Source organism: Sus scrofa, chromosome 2 (assembly GCF_000003025.6).
Source record: "Sus scrofa isolate TJ Tabasco breed Duroc chromosome 2, Sscrofa11.1, whole genome shotgun sequence".
Classification (NCBI taxonomy): Eukaryota; Metazoa; Chordata; class Mammalia; order Artiodactyla; family Suidae; genus Sus; species Sus scrofa.
The window spans coordinates 89,806,817-89,820,911 of NC_010444.4; the positions used below are offsets into that span (position 1 = coordinate 89,806,817).

The window sequence follows — 14,095 nt, forward strand, 5'->3', positions numbered from 1 at the left end:
TGCCAGATCCTTAACCCACTGAGCAAGGCCAGGGATCGAACCCGCAACCTCATGGTTACTAGTTGGATTTGTGAGCCACTGAGCCACGACGGGAACTCCAAACTGTTTCTTACTTTCCTGTATCTTTTGGAAAGGAATTTCTGGGTGTCAGGAGATTTAAATTAAATTTCCCCAACACCTAGCACTTGCTCTTCACCTGAGCATGCCTTTCCCACCTGCCTGCTTGTTCTGGGGCGGATCCTTGGAGGGAGCAAGGGTGCACATGCTATGCTTTGTCGGCTGTCTGTGGGGCAGCCTCTGCTGGGCACCTGTGGAATGGGCTCAGGGGGCTCTTGGGATCAGCCAGCCTGTCAAGGCTGAGAGTTCAGGAGCCTGCACTGGGCTGCCTTGGCTCAGGCGTGGCTTACACAGCCCAGGAACCTGAGCTGGAAAATGCAGAAAAGCAGCCCACCAGCCTTGCTTTGCTGCTTTTCTGATAAGATTTCAAAATCAGAGGCTGAAAGGGATGTGTTTTGTGTAATGTAAGTAGATTTTTGTTTTTCCTCAAATTTTGATCCAGGAAGCTGACTCACAAAGTGGATTCTAAATTGGTTTGGATACCAGGCCTGGGGCTTCATAGCAGATTAAAAGTGAAAAGGACTCGGGAGTAAAGGGGCCAGGCTAGAGGGTAAGGTGCCTTGGGGAAAGGAAAAGACGTACAGGTTTTTATTTTATTTTATTTATTTTTTACATGTTCACTTGAGAGATACACACTTTTAAAAGGAGATACACAGGGAGTTCCCCTTGCGGCTCATCAGTAACAAACCCGACTAGGATCCATGAGGATGGGGTTCCATCTCCGGCCTCTATCAGTGGGTTAAAGATCCGGCGTTGCCACAAGCTGCTGCGTAGGTTGCAGATGTGGCTTGGATCTGGTGTGGCTGTGGTGTAGACCAGTAACTGCAACTCTGATTTGACTCCTAGGAACTTCCTGGGAACTCCTCTATGCCATGAGGGCACCCCTAAAAAAAAGGAGATACACAGGGCGCTGGTAAGAGTGCCTCCTTCTGGAAATCAGGCAGAACACTGTTCACAAACATAAAGTCAGGGAAGAGATGTTTATTGAGCAGCTACTGTGCAGGAATCTGGCAGATGAGTTCCTATCCTTGAAGCTTTTACCAGTCAGCTGGAAAGACAATCCAAACACATGTGGGGAGTTCCCCAACGTGACAGGAGATATGGGATAACTGAAGTCACCACCACATGTCAAAGAACTATGCAGCTCAAGTGCAAGTGAGCAGCTCGTGAGTGCTTGGGGCACTCAGACAGAAAGCGGTCACTTTTTTTGTGGAAACACAGGCACCAGGCTGGGGTCCAGTCAGGCTGGAAAGAATGGATGGCAAAGTCCAAATGGGAGGGGCAGTGAGAGGCGATACTTTTACTAAATAGTAACAATTAATAATTTTATAAGAACAACTGAGTGTGGTTCATTGCACTAGCACAAAAATATGGACAGAAAAACTGATATTTTTTTAAAAATCTGTATTCAAATATGTATATATATATTTTTTTTTCTTTTTCTTTTTCTTTTTTTTTCCCCAAGTTGAGATTGTAAGGCTCTAGAGCTGGCAACCTGAATGTCAGACTGGCCCACTGTGTCCTGGGGATTCTGGGCCCCCATGACCATCCCTGAACGTATGTCCGTGTGCTTGTGTGAGCCTTCACAAAATTCTGCATATGAGCTTACTGAGTTGACATTGGCCTCTCTTCTCCAGAATACATCAGCATTGCTCTCCCAGGGGACCCTGGCTGCTGATCTCATATGGCTGAGGGAAGCAGGCTTCACAATTTCTCTGCTGCCTATGTTCCTCTTCCCCACCCCGTGCTCCCTCATCTCCTCAGCTCTCTGATTGGCTCCATTTCTGGCCTCACATCCCCCACTGTGACCACTCACTTGACCCCAGGATCGTGGATCCTGGCAAGCCTCAGATTGACTTCTAACCCCAGCAAAAAACAGAAGTCACTTATATTAAATAATGCTCCTGAGAGGCTACTAAGCACCAGGCAATGGCAATATGACAGTGAGCAAAAGGAACAGGGTCCCTTCCCTTGGAGGCTTATAATTTGTTCAGGGAGATTATCAATAAACAAGAAAAATAAATAAAATAACTATAGGTGGGATTGAGTGCCAAGAAGGGAATAAACAGGACATTCCAAAAGCAGGAATGATGCCTGCTTTGAAGTAAGCCATCAGGCAAAAAGCAAGACATGGAACCCACAGTGCAGGTGTCTAGATGCCAAGGGCTTTCGTCCCCGGAGAAACACCACAGTTCCTCCAGCCCCTCATCTCCTCTTTCCACTGATCTCTTGACAGGACAGTTCAGTGTGTTATGCTAATACTAGGCGCATGGAGGGAATCAAAATTTTAAAAGCTTGTAAGGGAGCTTCAGAGCACTTTAAGCTCCAAACTTTTGTTCCAGTGGTTTCACATAATATACCAGTTTATAGAACCACCGTGTTTGGAAACTAGGCAAAGCCAAATACTGACCACTTGGGTGAACACAGGTAACCTCCAGCATAGCTCTTTGCAGCTCTGTTGGTTTATGCCACGTGTTATCATCTGTGCAAACAACAAAGTGAGCCTCCTCTGAGCAGGGGTATCAGCTGTGCTTACGTAACATTGGGGCCTTCCGGGTAATAGAGAAATCTTTAGGACAAAGCAGTGTTCTGCCAGTGCAGGTTTTCAAAGACTAGCTTTTTTTTTTTTTTTTTTTTTTTCTTTCACTTTTTAGGGCCGCACCTGCAGCATATGGAAATTCCCAGGCTAGGTGTCAAATCAGAGCTACAGTTGCCGGCCTCCGCCACAGCCACAGCATCGTGGGATCCAGGCTGTGTTTGCGATCTACACCACAGCTCACAGCAAGGCCAGATCCCCAACTCGGCTGATTGAGGCCAGGGTTTGAACCCACAGTCTCATGGATTCTAGTCAAATTCATTTCCACTGAGCCATGAGAGGAACTTCCAAAGACTAACTTTTAGTATGCAAGAGAGATTTCGTTTAGTTGTGAGGCAGAGTGATTTCATTGCAAGCCTGGCTCTGGGTCTTGGGGGAGCATGGCTCCAGAGGAGGACAGGACAGATCACTGTCCTGTTTGAGACCCTTGTTTCAACTTCATATCCAAGTTCATTGATTGGAACCTTAATGGTGAAATTCATTGTCTCCATGTGTCTTGGAGAGAGAAAAACATAGAGTCAAGAAAACAGGAATTCTTCACTTTACCAAAACTTTGAGTCTGTGTCAGTTCTCTACAAGGAATCAAAGCAGGGGGTAAAGAGAATTTCAGCCCTAAGATTGCTTGGCTTGCTGCACCCAAAGCCTCTAGAGGATTGTTGCCAGGAATCTGACATCATTGCCTGATGTTAGAACTCTTGGATGTTAAATAATATTATTTTTTCCAGAAACTAAAATATGGATATGATGACATCTCAAACATTCATATTCTGAGTCATATACTCCCTCCGGATCACCCTCGCAGCGGGGGAGACCTTTAAGGACCACCAGTGGTCAGTGCACTACACAGGGACACCATTCCCACCTCTTCCTCCTGACTCTGCCCCTTAGGATTTCTCTTCTCAAACAGACTGATGCGAAAACATATCCAATTAAGGGGAAAAAAAATCAAAATAAAAATATTTGAGTCACCCTCAATCGCAACAATTGCACTTCCTGTTAACTTAGAGAAACAATGTCCTGGCTTATTTTTTGGCTCATGTATAGTCTGGAAAGAGTTTGGGCAAAGCTTCCCTTACTTTGATGAGTTCTACAATAAAACTCAGAGAAGGCGATATTGCCTCGCTGCTTGGGAAGCTGATTGCAGGGTGTGGAAACAGCTAAGACAGGTCTGAAAGATGCAACCTAACGTTGCCTGCTGCATACAAGGGCCAGGAACACCTGCTGCTGTTCCTTGAGGACCGTTCACCTCCTCTTGGAAGATGAACAGCAGCCCAAAGTCTAGTAGGGAACAAAGAAGTACATGTGACGAGGTGAATGTTGGGCCACTACAAGTCCCCAGAACAACTTTAAGAAATGACGTGTTTATCTTGCCTGGTGATTACTAAGGTAATTCCAGTTTCTTTGGAATTGAGGGAGTTGTTTTAAGACATGAGCACAGAGGAAATGCTGTCTGATAATCTGATTTCCCATGCTAAATAGAAAAAGAATTTCCTCATTATTTTTTAAGGCCTTTGATGTTTTTAGTTGAGATGTTCAAATTTCTCCCTAGTGTTGCTCAAAAAGATATTAAGTAGAGACTTCCATGTGAGGATCCTGGAAGCACAAAGTTGAGGGATCAATCCCAGTTCCCCAAATGCAATCAAGCCAGAAAGTGGACCTCAGAAGGCTACTTCAGAATTACGTTTAAGGCCATGCCAGCTTCGCCTTATTGGGGGAGTTCATCATCCACTGGGTAGCCCAGGTTTTCATCCTGTAATCATACTCTCAATGGGCTCTTTGCAGCCATCTAAGCCATCTACACTTGGAGAATCTTGTAGCAGAGTCCTGGGAACCTTCTAAATATTAGGGGGAAATTCTACCCTTCCTTTATTTGGGCATCACAGAGGCCAATCTAAAGAGGGAGTACTGAAGGATACCTGCTCCATTGTTCTCTACTCAACAACCCATGTTAAATAGTCCCTCCCTGGGTGATGCTGTGGATTAATTGTCCCTTCTGATCTCTCAGCAGTAGCAGACACAGCAGGGTATCTGATTTTCATCCTTTGTTGATGTTATATAAAATGTATCATGATTTATACATTTTAGCTGCATCTCAGGCTGTCCCGCTAGTGTCTGTTTCTTACTTTCTAAAGTATATATTTTATTATTATTATTATTATTTTGCTTTTTAGGGCCGCACCTGCAGCATATGGAGGTTCCCAGGCTAGGGGTCTAATTGGAGCTGCAGCTGCCGGCCTACTCCACAACCACAGGAACACTGGATCCGAGCTGCATCTGCGACCTACACCACAGGCACAGCAACGCCAGATCCTTGAGCCACTGAGCGAGGCCAGGGATGAACCCGCATGGTTCGGATTCCTTTCTGCTGCTCCATGACAGCAACGCCTAAAGTATATATTTTAGTAGTTTCTTTGTTATGGATCTGCTCTTTAAATTGCCTTTTTCATTTTCAGTCAAAGATAGTTTGATTCGGTCCCCAATCTGGTTGATAATTATTGTCTCCTAGCTCCTTAAAGACACCGGGTCTCTGGCGTCCATTATTCATTGTTGAAAAAAATCAGCTGATGTTTTTCCTTTTACAGGAAACTGTCTTTCTGTGACTGCTTTTAGTGTCATTGTTGCATCTGTGCTGCAGTTGACTATTATGTGTGGATGGATTATTTTAATTTCGGTTGGTTGTATTGTGCCTCTTGAATTATGGATTTTTGTCTTTTTCCATTCTGGAAAATTCTCACTTTTCTTCTCATATGGCTTCTTTGTTTTCTCTGTTCTCCTTTCTGGGGCTTTAATTAGATGTGTATTTGACCTTCATTCTTTTACATCTCTTATCTTATACTTTCCATTTTCTTCTTAACCTGTATGACATTCTGTGTAGTTTCTTAAATATATCTTCCAGTTTATTTATTCTGTCTTTAGCTGTATTATATCCAGTAGTTCAGTTTGGTTTCTTCCAAATAAATTTGGTAATAATAGTCTCTGTTGCTCGCTCATTGTTGTGATTCCAAGATTTATTTCTTTCAACACTGCACGTCGAGGCAATCTGCATTCTCATATGACAATTCCAGTATATTCAATCATTGGAGGTCTAAATCTGTGGCCATGTCTTCTGTTGACTTCCATTCATGGTATCTCCATTTGTGCTTGGTGGTCTTTGACTGAGAGCTTTTTGCTTGATCTTAATCTGTAGGAAACCAGGTCCTAAAATGAATATACCTTCCTCAGAGAGGATTTGAGTGCACTTCAGCTGGAAGCCAGGGGTACAGGGAGGGCTCCTGACCTTGGACCACTTCAGCTCATCTCAAGATCCTTGCTCACCTGGGAGTCTTAGATTTGGTCTCCACCTCCCTGCTAGCATCCTGATCTTAGTGTTCAAATGGGCATCTACTCTCAAGATAACCCAAACCTCCTGACTTGTTACCCTGAGTTCTGACACTGACTCATTTGGGGTAAGCAAAGTAGGAGTGTGGTTCTCAGAGACTTTGAAACTGTACAAATGATGGATCACATCCATTTTGCCTGTCTTCACCAATCTAGGTCCTTTTAAGGCTTGCAGCTCCACCAAGCAGCTCCTAGCCTAAATGATAAGATGTTTGCCTGAGTTATTTTCCAGGAACTAGAGTCAGTTGTGTCTAGTTCAGGCTGAGTTGGTTAAGACTGGATCTGACCACTGAACCTTCAACTGGGCATACACAAGTGTCTGAGCTCAGTGACCTTCTGATATAGGAGGGCTGAAAACTCCACCCTCAGAACCTGGGAGCCCTTTAGCCTAATTACAGCTGTGCAAAATGACTATTACTGCACCTTTTTTCCAATCACCTCTCCCCATCCTCCCCACATTCCTCATGCCTTCGACCACCCTGCTGCTTTTTTAAAAATTATTTTTCTTTTTATTGCTGCACTTGCAGTATATGGAAGTTCCCAGGCCAGGGGTTGGATCAGAGCTGCAGCTGCCACTGCCATGACAACACCAGATCTGACCCACATCTGCAACCATAACGCTGGATCCTTAACCCAGGGCCAGGGATCGAACCTTTGTCCTCATGGAGACATCCTGCCCCGCTTCTTTATTTGTGATCCCATAAATACCCCAAGCCCCTTGCCTTCAGGGAGGAAGATTGGAGATTTGCTTTCCCATCTTCTCCCTTGGCTGTCTTGGGAATAACCCTCTCTTTGCTGCAAGCTTTATTGTCTCAGCGTTTTGGCTTGCTGTGCATTGGGCAAAATGAACCTAGTTTGGTAACAACTTCCTCTACCTCTTACAAGCCCAGCAGTCCATTCTGTTCAGTGTTAAGTTGTGCAGGGGCAGAGTCCCAAAGAGCACGTGGTCTGTCAACCAGTCAGATGTAGAAATCCTCCGTTTCCCACCCACGCATGTCCTGCTAGTGCAAAAAATGGCATGGGCTTCAAGCAATTTGACATCCTCAGTTTCTAAAACTACCCAGATTTTCTCAAGCAATGTGAAGGGGGTAGAAGAGAAAGGAAGACAGAGAAAAGTAAAACAGACGCTAAGTCTCCCACAGTTCTTTCTCCCATCTATTGATCTCTGTACTATGGTTCAGGGCCATGCTGTGTGGCTAATCCAGCTTCTCTGCCTTCCAGACACTCATCCACGAGGAAGGATGGCCAGCACCTTCTCAAAATTACTAACTGGCCGCAATGCTTCTTTGTTATTTGCCACCTTGGGCACCGGTGCCCTGACCACCGGGTACTTGATGAATCAGCGGAGCGTGTGTGCTGAGGCCCGGGAGCAGCACAGGCTGTTCCCGCCAAGGTAAGTCCTCTTGGCTTTATTTATTTATTTTTCTGTTTTTTGGTCTTTTTGTCTTTTTAGGGCCACACCTATGGAGGTACCCAGGCTAGGCATCCAGTCAGAGCTGTAGCCATTGGACTATGCCACAGCCACAGCAACACAAGATCTGAGCTGCATCTGCGATCTACACCACAGCTCAGGGTCATGCTGGATCCTTAACCCACTGAGCGAGGCCAGGGATTGAACCCGCATCCTCATGGATGCTAGTCGGATTCACTGAACTATGACTGGAACTCCCCCTCTTGGCTTTGAAATGACACCAAAAGCCAGCCAGAAATATGCTTTCTCCTGCCAAAACTGTCAGCAAGGATACCTCTTTTTGCCACTGAGGATGACTAAATCAAAGTGACTCTTTATAAGCACAGTGACTTGGGGCAAATCTAAGAAAGTGTAATGTCATCATCCCTGCCTAGAGCTGGATGTCTGTTGAAATAGAAATAATAGTAATAATAGTAGTAACATTTGTTGGACACTCCTGTGTGTACGGAGCACTTTATGCAGAGTTTTTTTTTTTTTTTTTTTTTGTCTTTTTGTCTTTTCTAGGGCCACACCCATGGCATATATAGGTTCCCAGGCTAGGTGTCTAATCGGAGCTGTAGACGCCAGCCTATGCCACAGCCACAGCAACGCCAGATCCGAGCCGTGTCTGCGACCTAAACCACAGTCACGGCAATGCCAGATCCTTAACCCACTGAGCAAGGCCAGGGATCAAACCCGCAACCTCATGGTTCCTAGTCGGATTCATTAACCCCTGAGCCATGATGGGAACTCCTATGCAGAGTATTTTGTTCCTCTTAGCATCCCTGATGCAGTGGATACTGAGGAGAATTAAGTAGTGCCATCAAATGTGAACCCAGGGACCTTGATTCGAGACCTATGTCTTGCCTACACATGCTGTACCACCTCTGGAAAACATGCTATTGTAGGGTTTTTTTTTTTTGCTTTTTTTAGGGCCGTACCCGGGGCATATAGAGGTTCCCAGGCTAGAGGTCCAGTCAGAGCTACAGCTGCCAGCCTATGCCATAGCCACAGCAACGTAGGATCTGAGCTTCATCTGTGCCCTACACCACAGCTCACGGCAATGCCAGATCCTTAACCCACTGAGCGAGGCCAGGGATCAAACCCATAGCCTCATGGTCCCTTGTCAGTTTTGCTTCTGCTGCGCCACAGTGGGAATTCCCCATGTGGTAGTATTGATGTTAAGTGTCAGCTTTAAAGGACCTTGCAGTAGGGAAGTGGAGGAGTGGCATGAAAGTGAACTGTTTTGGAGCTCCTCCTGTGGCGGAGTGAGATCAGCAGCATCTTGGGAACGCTGGGACACAGGTTTGATCCCTCGCCCAGCATAGTGGGTTAAGGATCCCACATTGCCACAGGTGTGGCTCAGATCTGATCCCTGACCTGGCAACTCCATATAGGGGCAGGAAAAAAAAAAAAAAAAAAGATGGACTGTTTTCTCCACCCTTGGAAACTTACTATGGCTGAGGCATCACACACCACTGGATCGAGTTGGGGTGAGGTCTGCCTTGAAGAGATTTCATGTAGGCAGGTTTGCATGAAAGAGTCAAGGAACACCTGAGGTGTTTCTCAGAAACATTTACTGGCTTTGTGGGAATCAGGATCTCTGAGGGAAATACTGGCCCCCACCGTGTACCTCAGGAATTCCTGAGGTGAGATTACCTCCGTTTGAGCCTGTGGTCATCTTTAATCCCCTATTCTTCAATCAGTACATAGCCCAGGGTAAGACAGCACCTCCATTTGATTTCTTTCTAGGTATTATTTCAATAGCTGAATTCCTGTTTCTATAGCTAGGCACTGCTCCCAGCAAAGCAGAGAACATCACAGAGAGAGGACAGACAGACACATGAATTTCTCTGTAGTTTCACCTGTTGAGTTTTTAGCCTTTGTACCGCAGATCTAAGGGACTAAAATGCAGCTGTTGTATTTTACCAAAACGATGGAGTTTAAAAAAAAGGGAAGTCTGCATATGATTTCACTTTCTCATGGGTGTGTTTCATGTTTTTGGAACAGTCCATCTTTACCATGGAAAGTACCAAAAATATTTTTATAAAATTACCCGATCACATAGAATCGCAACATATTCTCTCTCTCATCTCTCTACCAATTTTTCTACCATATGGAAATCATAACTACAGTCTAACATTCTTCTACCCAACAGAACCATTTAATCCCTTTAAATGAGATGTCCTGTTATTTCTCTTAGATAAAGTTTGATACTTTACAATGGCCTATTCCACAATAATGCACGTGATTATCACTTAGCTTGGGGAGAAATGATTTTACATATTTCTTATACCTGTTGTAGCTTCTTATATGATTTCAATTTCTTTTCTAATTATTTTCTCTCCTCTTTTTTTTTTTTTTTTTTTTGTCTTTTGTCTTTTTTGAGGGCCGCATCCGAGGCAGATGGAGGTTCCAGCCTAGGAGTCGAATTGGAGCTGTTGCTGCTGGCCGGCCTACACCACAGCCACAGCAACACCAGATCCGAGCTGCGTCTGCAACCTACATCACAGCTCACTGCAACACTGGATCCTTAACCCACTGAGCAAGGCCAGGAATCAAACCCTCAACCTCATGGTTCCTAGTTGGATTCATTTCCACTGCACCACCATAGGAACTCCCCTCTCTCTCCTCTTTACATAAACATAAGTCACAGTCTGTGGGCTTCTGCAGCAAGCATCATGGACTCCTTAGGCAGGGCCAGGTCCATTTCTCTGGCAGTTCAAGGAGCTCTTTTTAAAAAATCTGGCTTACATTATTCACGACCTAGTTAGTGTTCCTCTGCCTGCTGGGGAAGGATGGGCAGAAGCAGAGCTCCTGCACAGACCCCTTCGCTCAGGGGCTGCTCACTGAATGCATTTCTCCTCCCCCTGCAGCGCAGACTACCCTGATCTACGCAAGCACAACAACTGCATGGCCGAGTGCCTCACGCCGGCCATCTACGCCAAGCTCCGCAACAAGGTGACACCCAACGGCTACACCCTGGACCAGTGTATCCAGACTGGTGTGGACAACCCCGGCCACCCCTTTATAAAGACCGTGGGCATGGTGGCTGGTGATGAGGAGTCCTATGAGGTAAAATTCTGGGCTGCCAGTGCGTGTATGGGGGCGGATTGCTCTGAGTTCTCTCTGTGGGCCACCTTGCTGCCTCTGCAGGAAGGGAGCCCATCAAGGAGGCCCCAGCATCAAGGGGCCATCTGCAGTGCTTTCTGAAACAGTGAGGTCTATAGCTCCCAGGGACAAAGCTTCCTTTGCTGCTGCTGCAGAAACCATCCCCATGGAGGAATGAGTTACGTGATGGAACTCTCTGAGCTTGTCAAGGGGATGAATTGATATTAAAAAAATATATATTTTAATGGTTTTATTGTATTGGTGATATGTATTCACCAGTAAGGGTTTAGGAGATGATGCATTTGTGGCTGAACTTTACTGCAGTGGAGGAGAATGGTTCCATGTGTCTTTTTTAAATTACTCAATGAATTTTATTACATTTATAGGTGTACAACAATCATCACAACCAAATTTTACAGCATTTCCATCCGGTATCCTCAGTAGATCCCCCCCCCCCAACCTGTCTCATTTGGAAACCATAGATTTTTCAAACTTCTTTGCAGACAAAGAAGTTCATTGTGTCCTTTTTTCCATGTGTCTTGAGTTTAAGAATGACTGATTACATAGCGCTGTTCTATTAGTGAGTTCACTAAATCTCTTGGAGGAATCCCACAATCTCCACATCCTCATCCCGGCTGCAGAGCACAGGGCGGTCTACTGCTCTGGAGCTCAGCCACCGGAGCAGCCTCGTGGTGACAAATACCTCCAGCTGATCTCCCTCTTGTTGGGCCCCCTTTGCCCCTTGTGTTGCAGGGAGCTGAAGGCAGCTCCCTGGAAAGGCAGCCATCAGGAGGAGGGTGGGGCTTCTCTGGAATGGACTAGACTGGTAGCTCACTCAGGTGCCACAGTGCCCAGCTCTGGGCTCCCAGAGTCTCAGACTAGAGCTGGCTGCCTGGACCCACTTACCACTTCTCACAGCTCCCAAATGCTGTAGGGTGCTCTGTTATGACTTCTCTTAACATTATTTGACCTAGAGGATATTCTTTTTGAAGTTTTTGCTTTTTTAAAAAAGTAAGTATCGCCCAAGGTAGTTTGGGCTGTGGAAGGTCCTCACAGGGTGAGAGGTTCCTGCTTTGCCTTAATTGCTGCTGTGCAGTTTTCTTTCCTTGCAGTTAGTTTATTATGTTGCAAAACTTTAGAATCTGACCTTCTCTTTTGACCCCAGAACTGCTTAGCTTCTGATCTGGCAGCTTCTTTTATCCCACAAAAGCAAGAACTTCTGGGGAAAAGCCCTCTTTTTTTTTTTTTTTTTTTTTCTTTTTTTGGGGCTGAGTCTGTGTTATGTGGCAGTTCCAGGCTAGGGGTCAAATTGGTGCAGGCAGCACCACAGTACACAGCAACACGGGATCCAAGCTGAGTCTTTGACCTACACCACAGCTCACAGCAATGCCGGATCCTTAATCCCAGTGAGTGAGACCGGGGATCGAACCCACATCCTCATGGATACTAGTCAGGTTCATTACCACTGTGTCACAATGGTAACTCCCCTCAATTTTTTTTTTTAGCTTTTTTATTATAGTTGATTTAAAATGTTGTGTCAATTTCTGCTGTATGGCAAAGTGACCCAGTTTATATACATTCTTTTTTTCACATTCTCCACGATCATGTTCCATCACAAGTGATTAGATATAGTTCCCAGGGCTATACAGCAGGATCTCATTATTTATCCATTCCAAATGCAATAGTTTGCATCTGCTAACCCCAAATTCCCAGTCTCATCCCACTCCCTCTAACACAAGATTTTCCTACTTCATCTGATGGCAGTGAACTTGGCAGAATCACTAGGGAAAAGGTTACCATGACAGAGTTCTGTAGCCCTGCCCTCTCCGAAGGGTCAAGGTGCCTTAGAGAAGTTTCCTCTGGTATAAGTCTACCACAACTGTTATTATTACTGGCCATCAGTCCACTCTCACAGCTCTTTCCTGCATGGTAGCACTGAGAATTTTTGAGAAGGAAGGCATCAAATTTGGCTCTTAAGATAAAAGGGAGCAGGGAGTTCCTGTTGTGGCACAGCAGAAACGAATCTGACTAGAAACCGTGAGGTTATGGGTTTGATCCCTGGCCTCACTCAGTGTGTTAAGGATCCGGCATTGCCGTGAGCTGTGTTATAGGTTGCAGACACGGCTCAGATCTGGTGTGGCTGTGGCTGTGGCTGTGGCAGGCAACTGTAGCTCTGATTAGACTCCTAGCCTGGGAACCTCCGTATGCCATAGGTGTGGCCCTAAAAAGGGAAAAAAAAAAAAAAAAAAAAGATAAAAAGCAAATGATGAACCAATTTAATTCCAGAGGAAACAGGAGCATCTTCCCTCCTGCAGGTGTTTGCTGACCTCTTTGACCCAGTCATCAAGCTGAGGCACAATGGCTACGACCCTCGGGTGATGAAGCACCCCACTGATCTGGACGCATCCAAGGTAGGCGCCAGCCGCCTCTGTGCCTTCCGGTGCAGCTGCTCCCGAGCTCAAGGGGAGGAGCACCTGAGAGAAGGCAGATGCCTTTGAAAGCCCTGTGATGGCCCTGGCACAGCAGGCTCCCTGGAGGGCCACGGAGATGGTCAGGAAGGTCCCGAAGTCTGTTTTTCTTACTTTGTACCACCAGGGGTGTAGCGGTCATTGAGAATTTTAAACCTTTCATAAAACAATTCCTTTTTCACTTCAAACCTAGTGGGTGGTAAAAGAACTGCAGGCAGCGCTGTGTAAAGTAGCTCCTCCCTAGACTTCTCTCTAAGACTCCTGCCCCCAGAGTTCCAGAATGTGTGCAGCGTGCACACGTGCTCAGTGCCATAGGGCCCTCAGACCCGAAGGCTGGAGGCCACTGTGGCCGTGGCGCCACGGTGACCCCAGGCTTTGCTCGGCAGATCACCCAGGGGCAGTTCGACGAGCGCTACGTGCTGTCGTCTCGGGTGCGCACGGGCCGCAGCATCCGCGGGCTGAGCCTGCCGCCCGCCTGTACCCGGGCCGAGCGGAGGGAGGTGGAGAACGTGGCCATCACGGCCCTGGAAGGCCTCAAGGGGGACCTGGCCGGCCGTTACTACAAGCTGTCCGAGATGACGGAGCAGGACCAGCAGCGGCTCATCGACGTGAGTCAAACACCCTGGGCTGCCCTGGGCTGGGCTGTGCAGAGAGAGCCCTGATCCGCGCGGTGTGGCCTCTCCCCCAGCCCGGGCCCCTGCGCTGGTTGGGAGCTTGCTGGGGCTTCAGCCTGGTCAGTGTAAAGAAAGAAGAGCAGGCCATATAGCTTTAGGTCAGAAGTAGAGACGGATAAAGTCTGCAGAGGAAAAAGTATGGTGGGGGGTGGAGGATGGATTTGGAGGATCCCCTGGCTTGTTGATAAATGGAAACAATTGGGTGTGAAAAATCCTGTCTATGCCTGGATGGTGTCCATTACCACACTCAAAGTCTGGGAAGCTAGGAAAATCTGGGAAGGGAATTATCCAGGTAGAAGAC

General features: G+C 46.4%; 1 protein-coding gene across 2 annotated transcripts in view; it reads left to right on the plus strand.

Annotated features, from left to right (window-relative positions):
* CKMT2 (creatine kinase, mitochondrial 2) overlaps window positions 1-14,095 on the plus strand; it is a 33,824-nt gene that overhangs the window by 10,347 nt on the left and 9,382 nt on the right. The window contains exons 2-5 of one of the 2 annotated variants that reach the window (XM_021082288.1): window positions 7,313-7,484; window positions 10,418-10,616; window positions 12,968-13,063; window positions 13,507-13,728. In XM_021082288.1, the coding sequence (XP_020937947.1) occupies window positions 7,333-7,484; window positions 10,418-10,616; window positions 12,968-13,063; window positions 13,507-13,728 (669 nt within the window). In that variant the 5' untranslated portion in view covers window positions 7,313-7,332. 2 annotated transcript variants of the gene reach the window in all.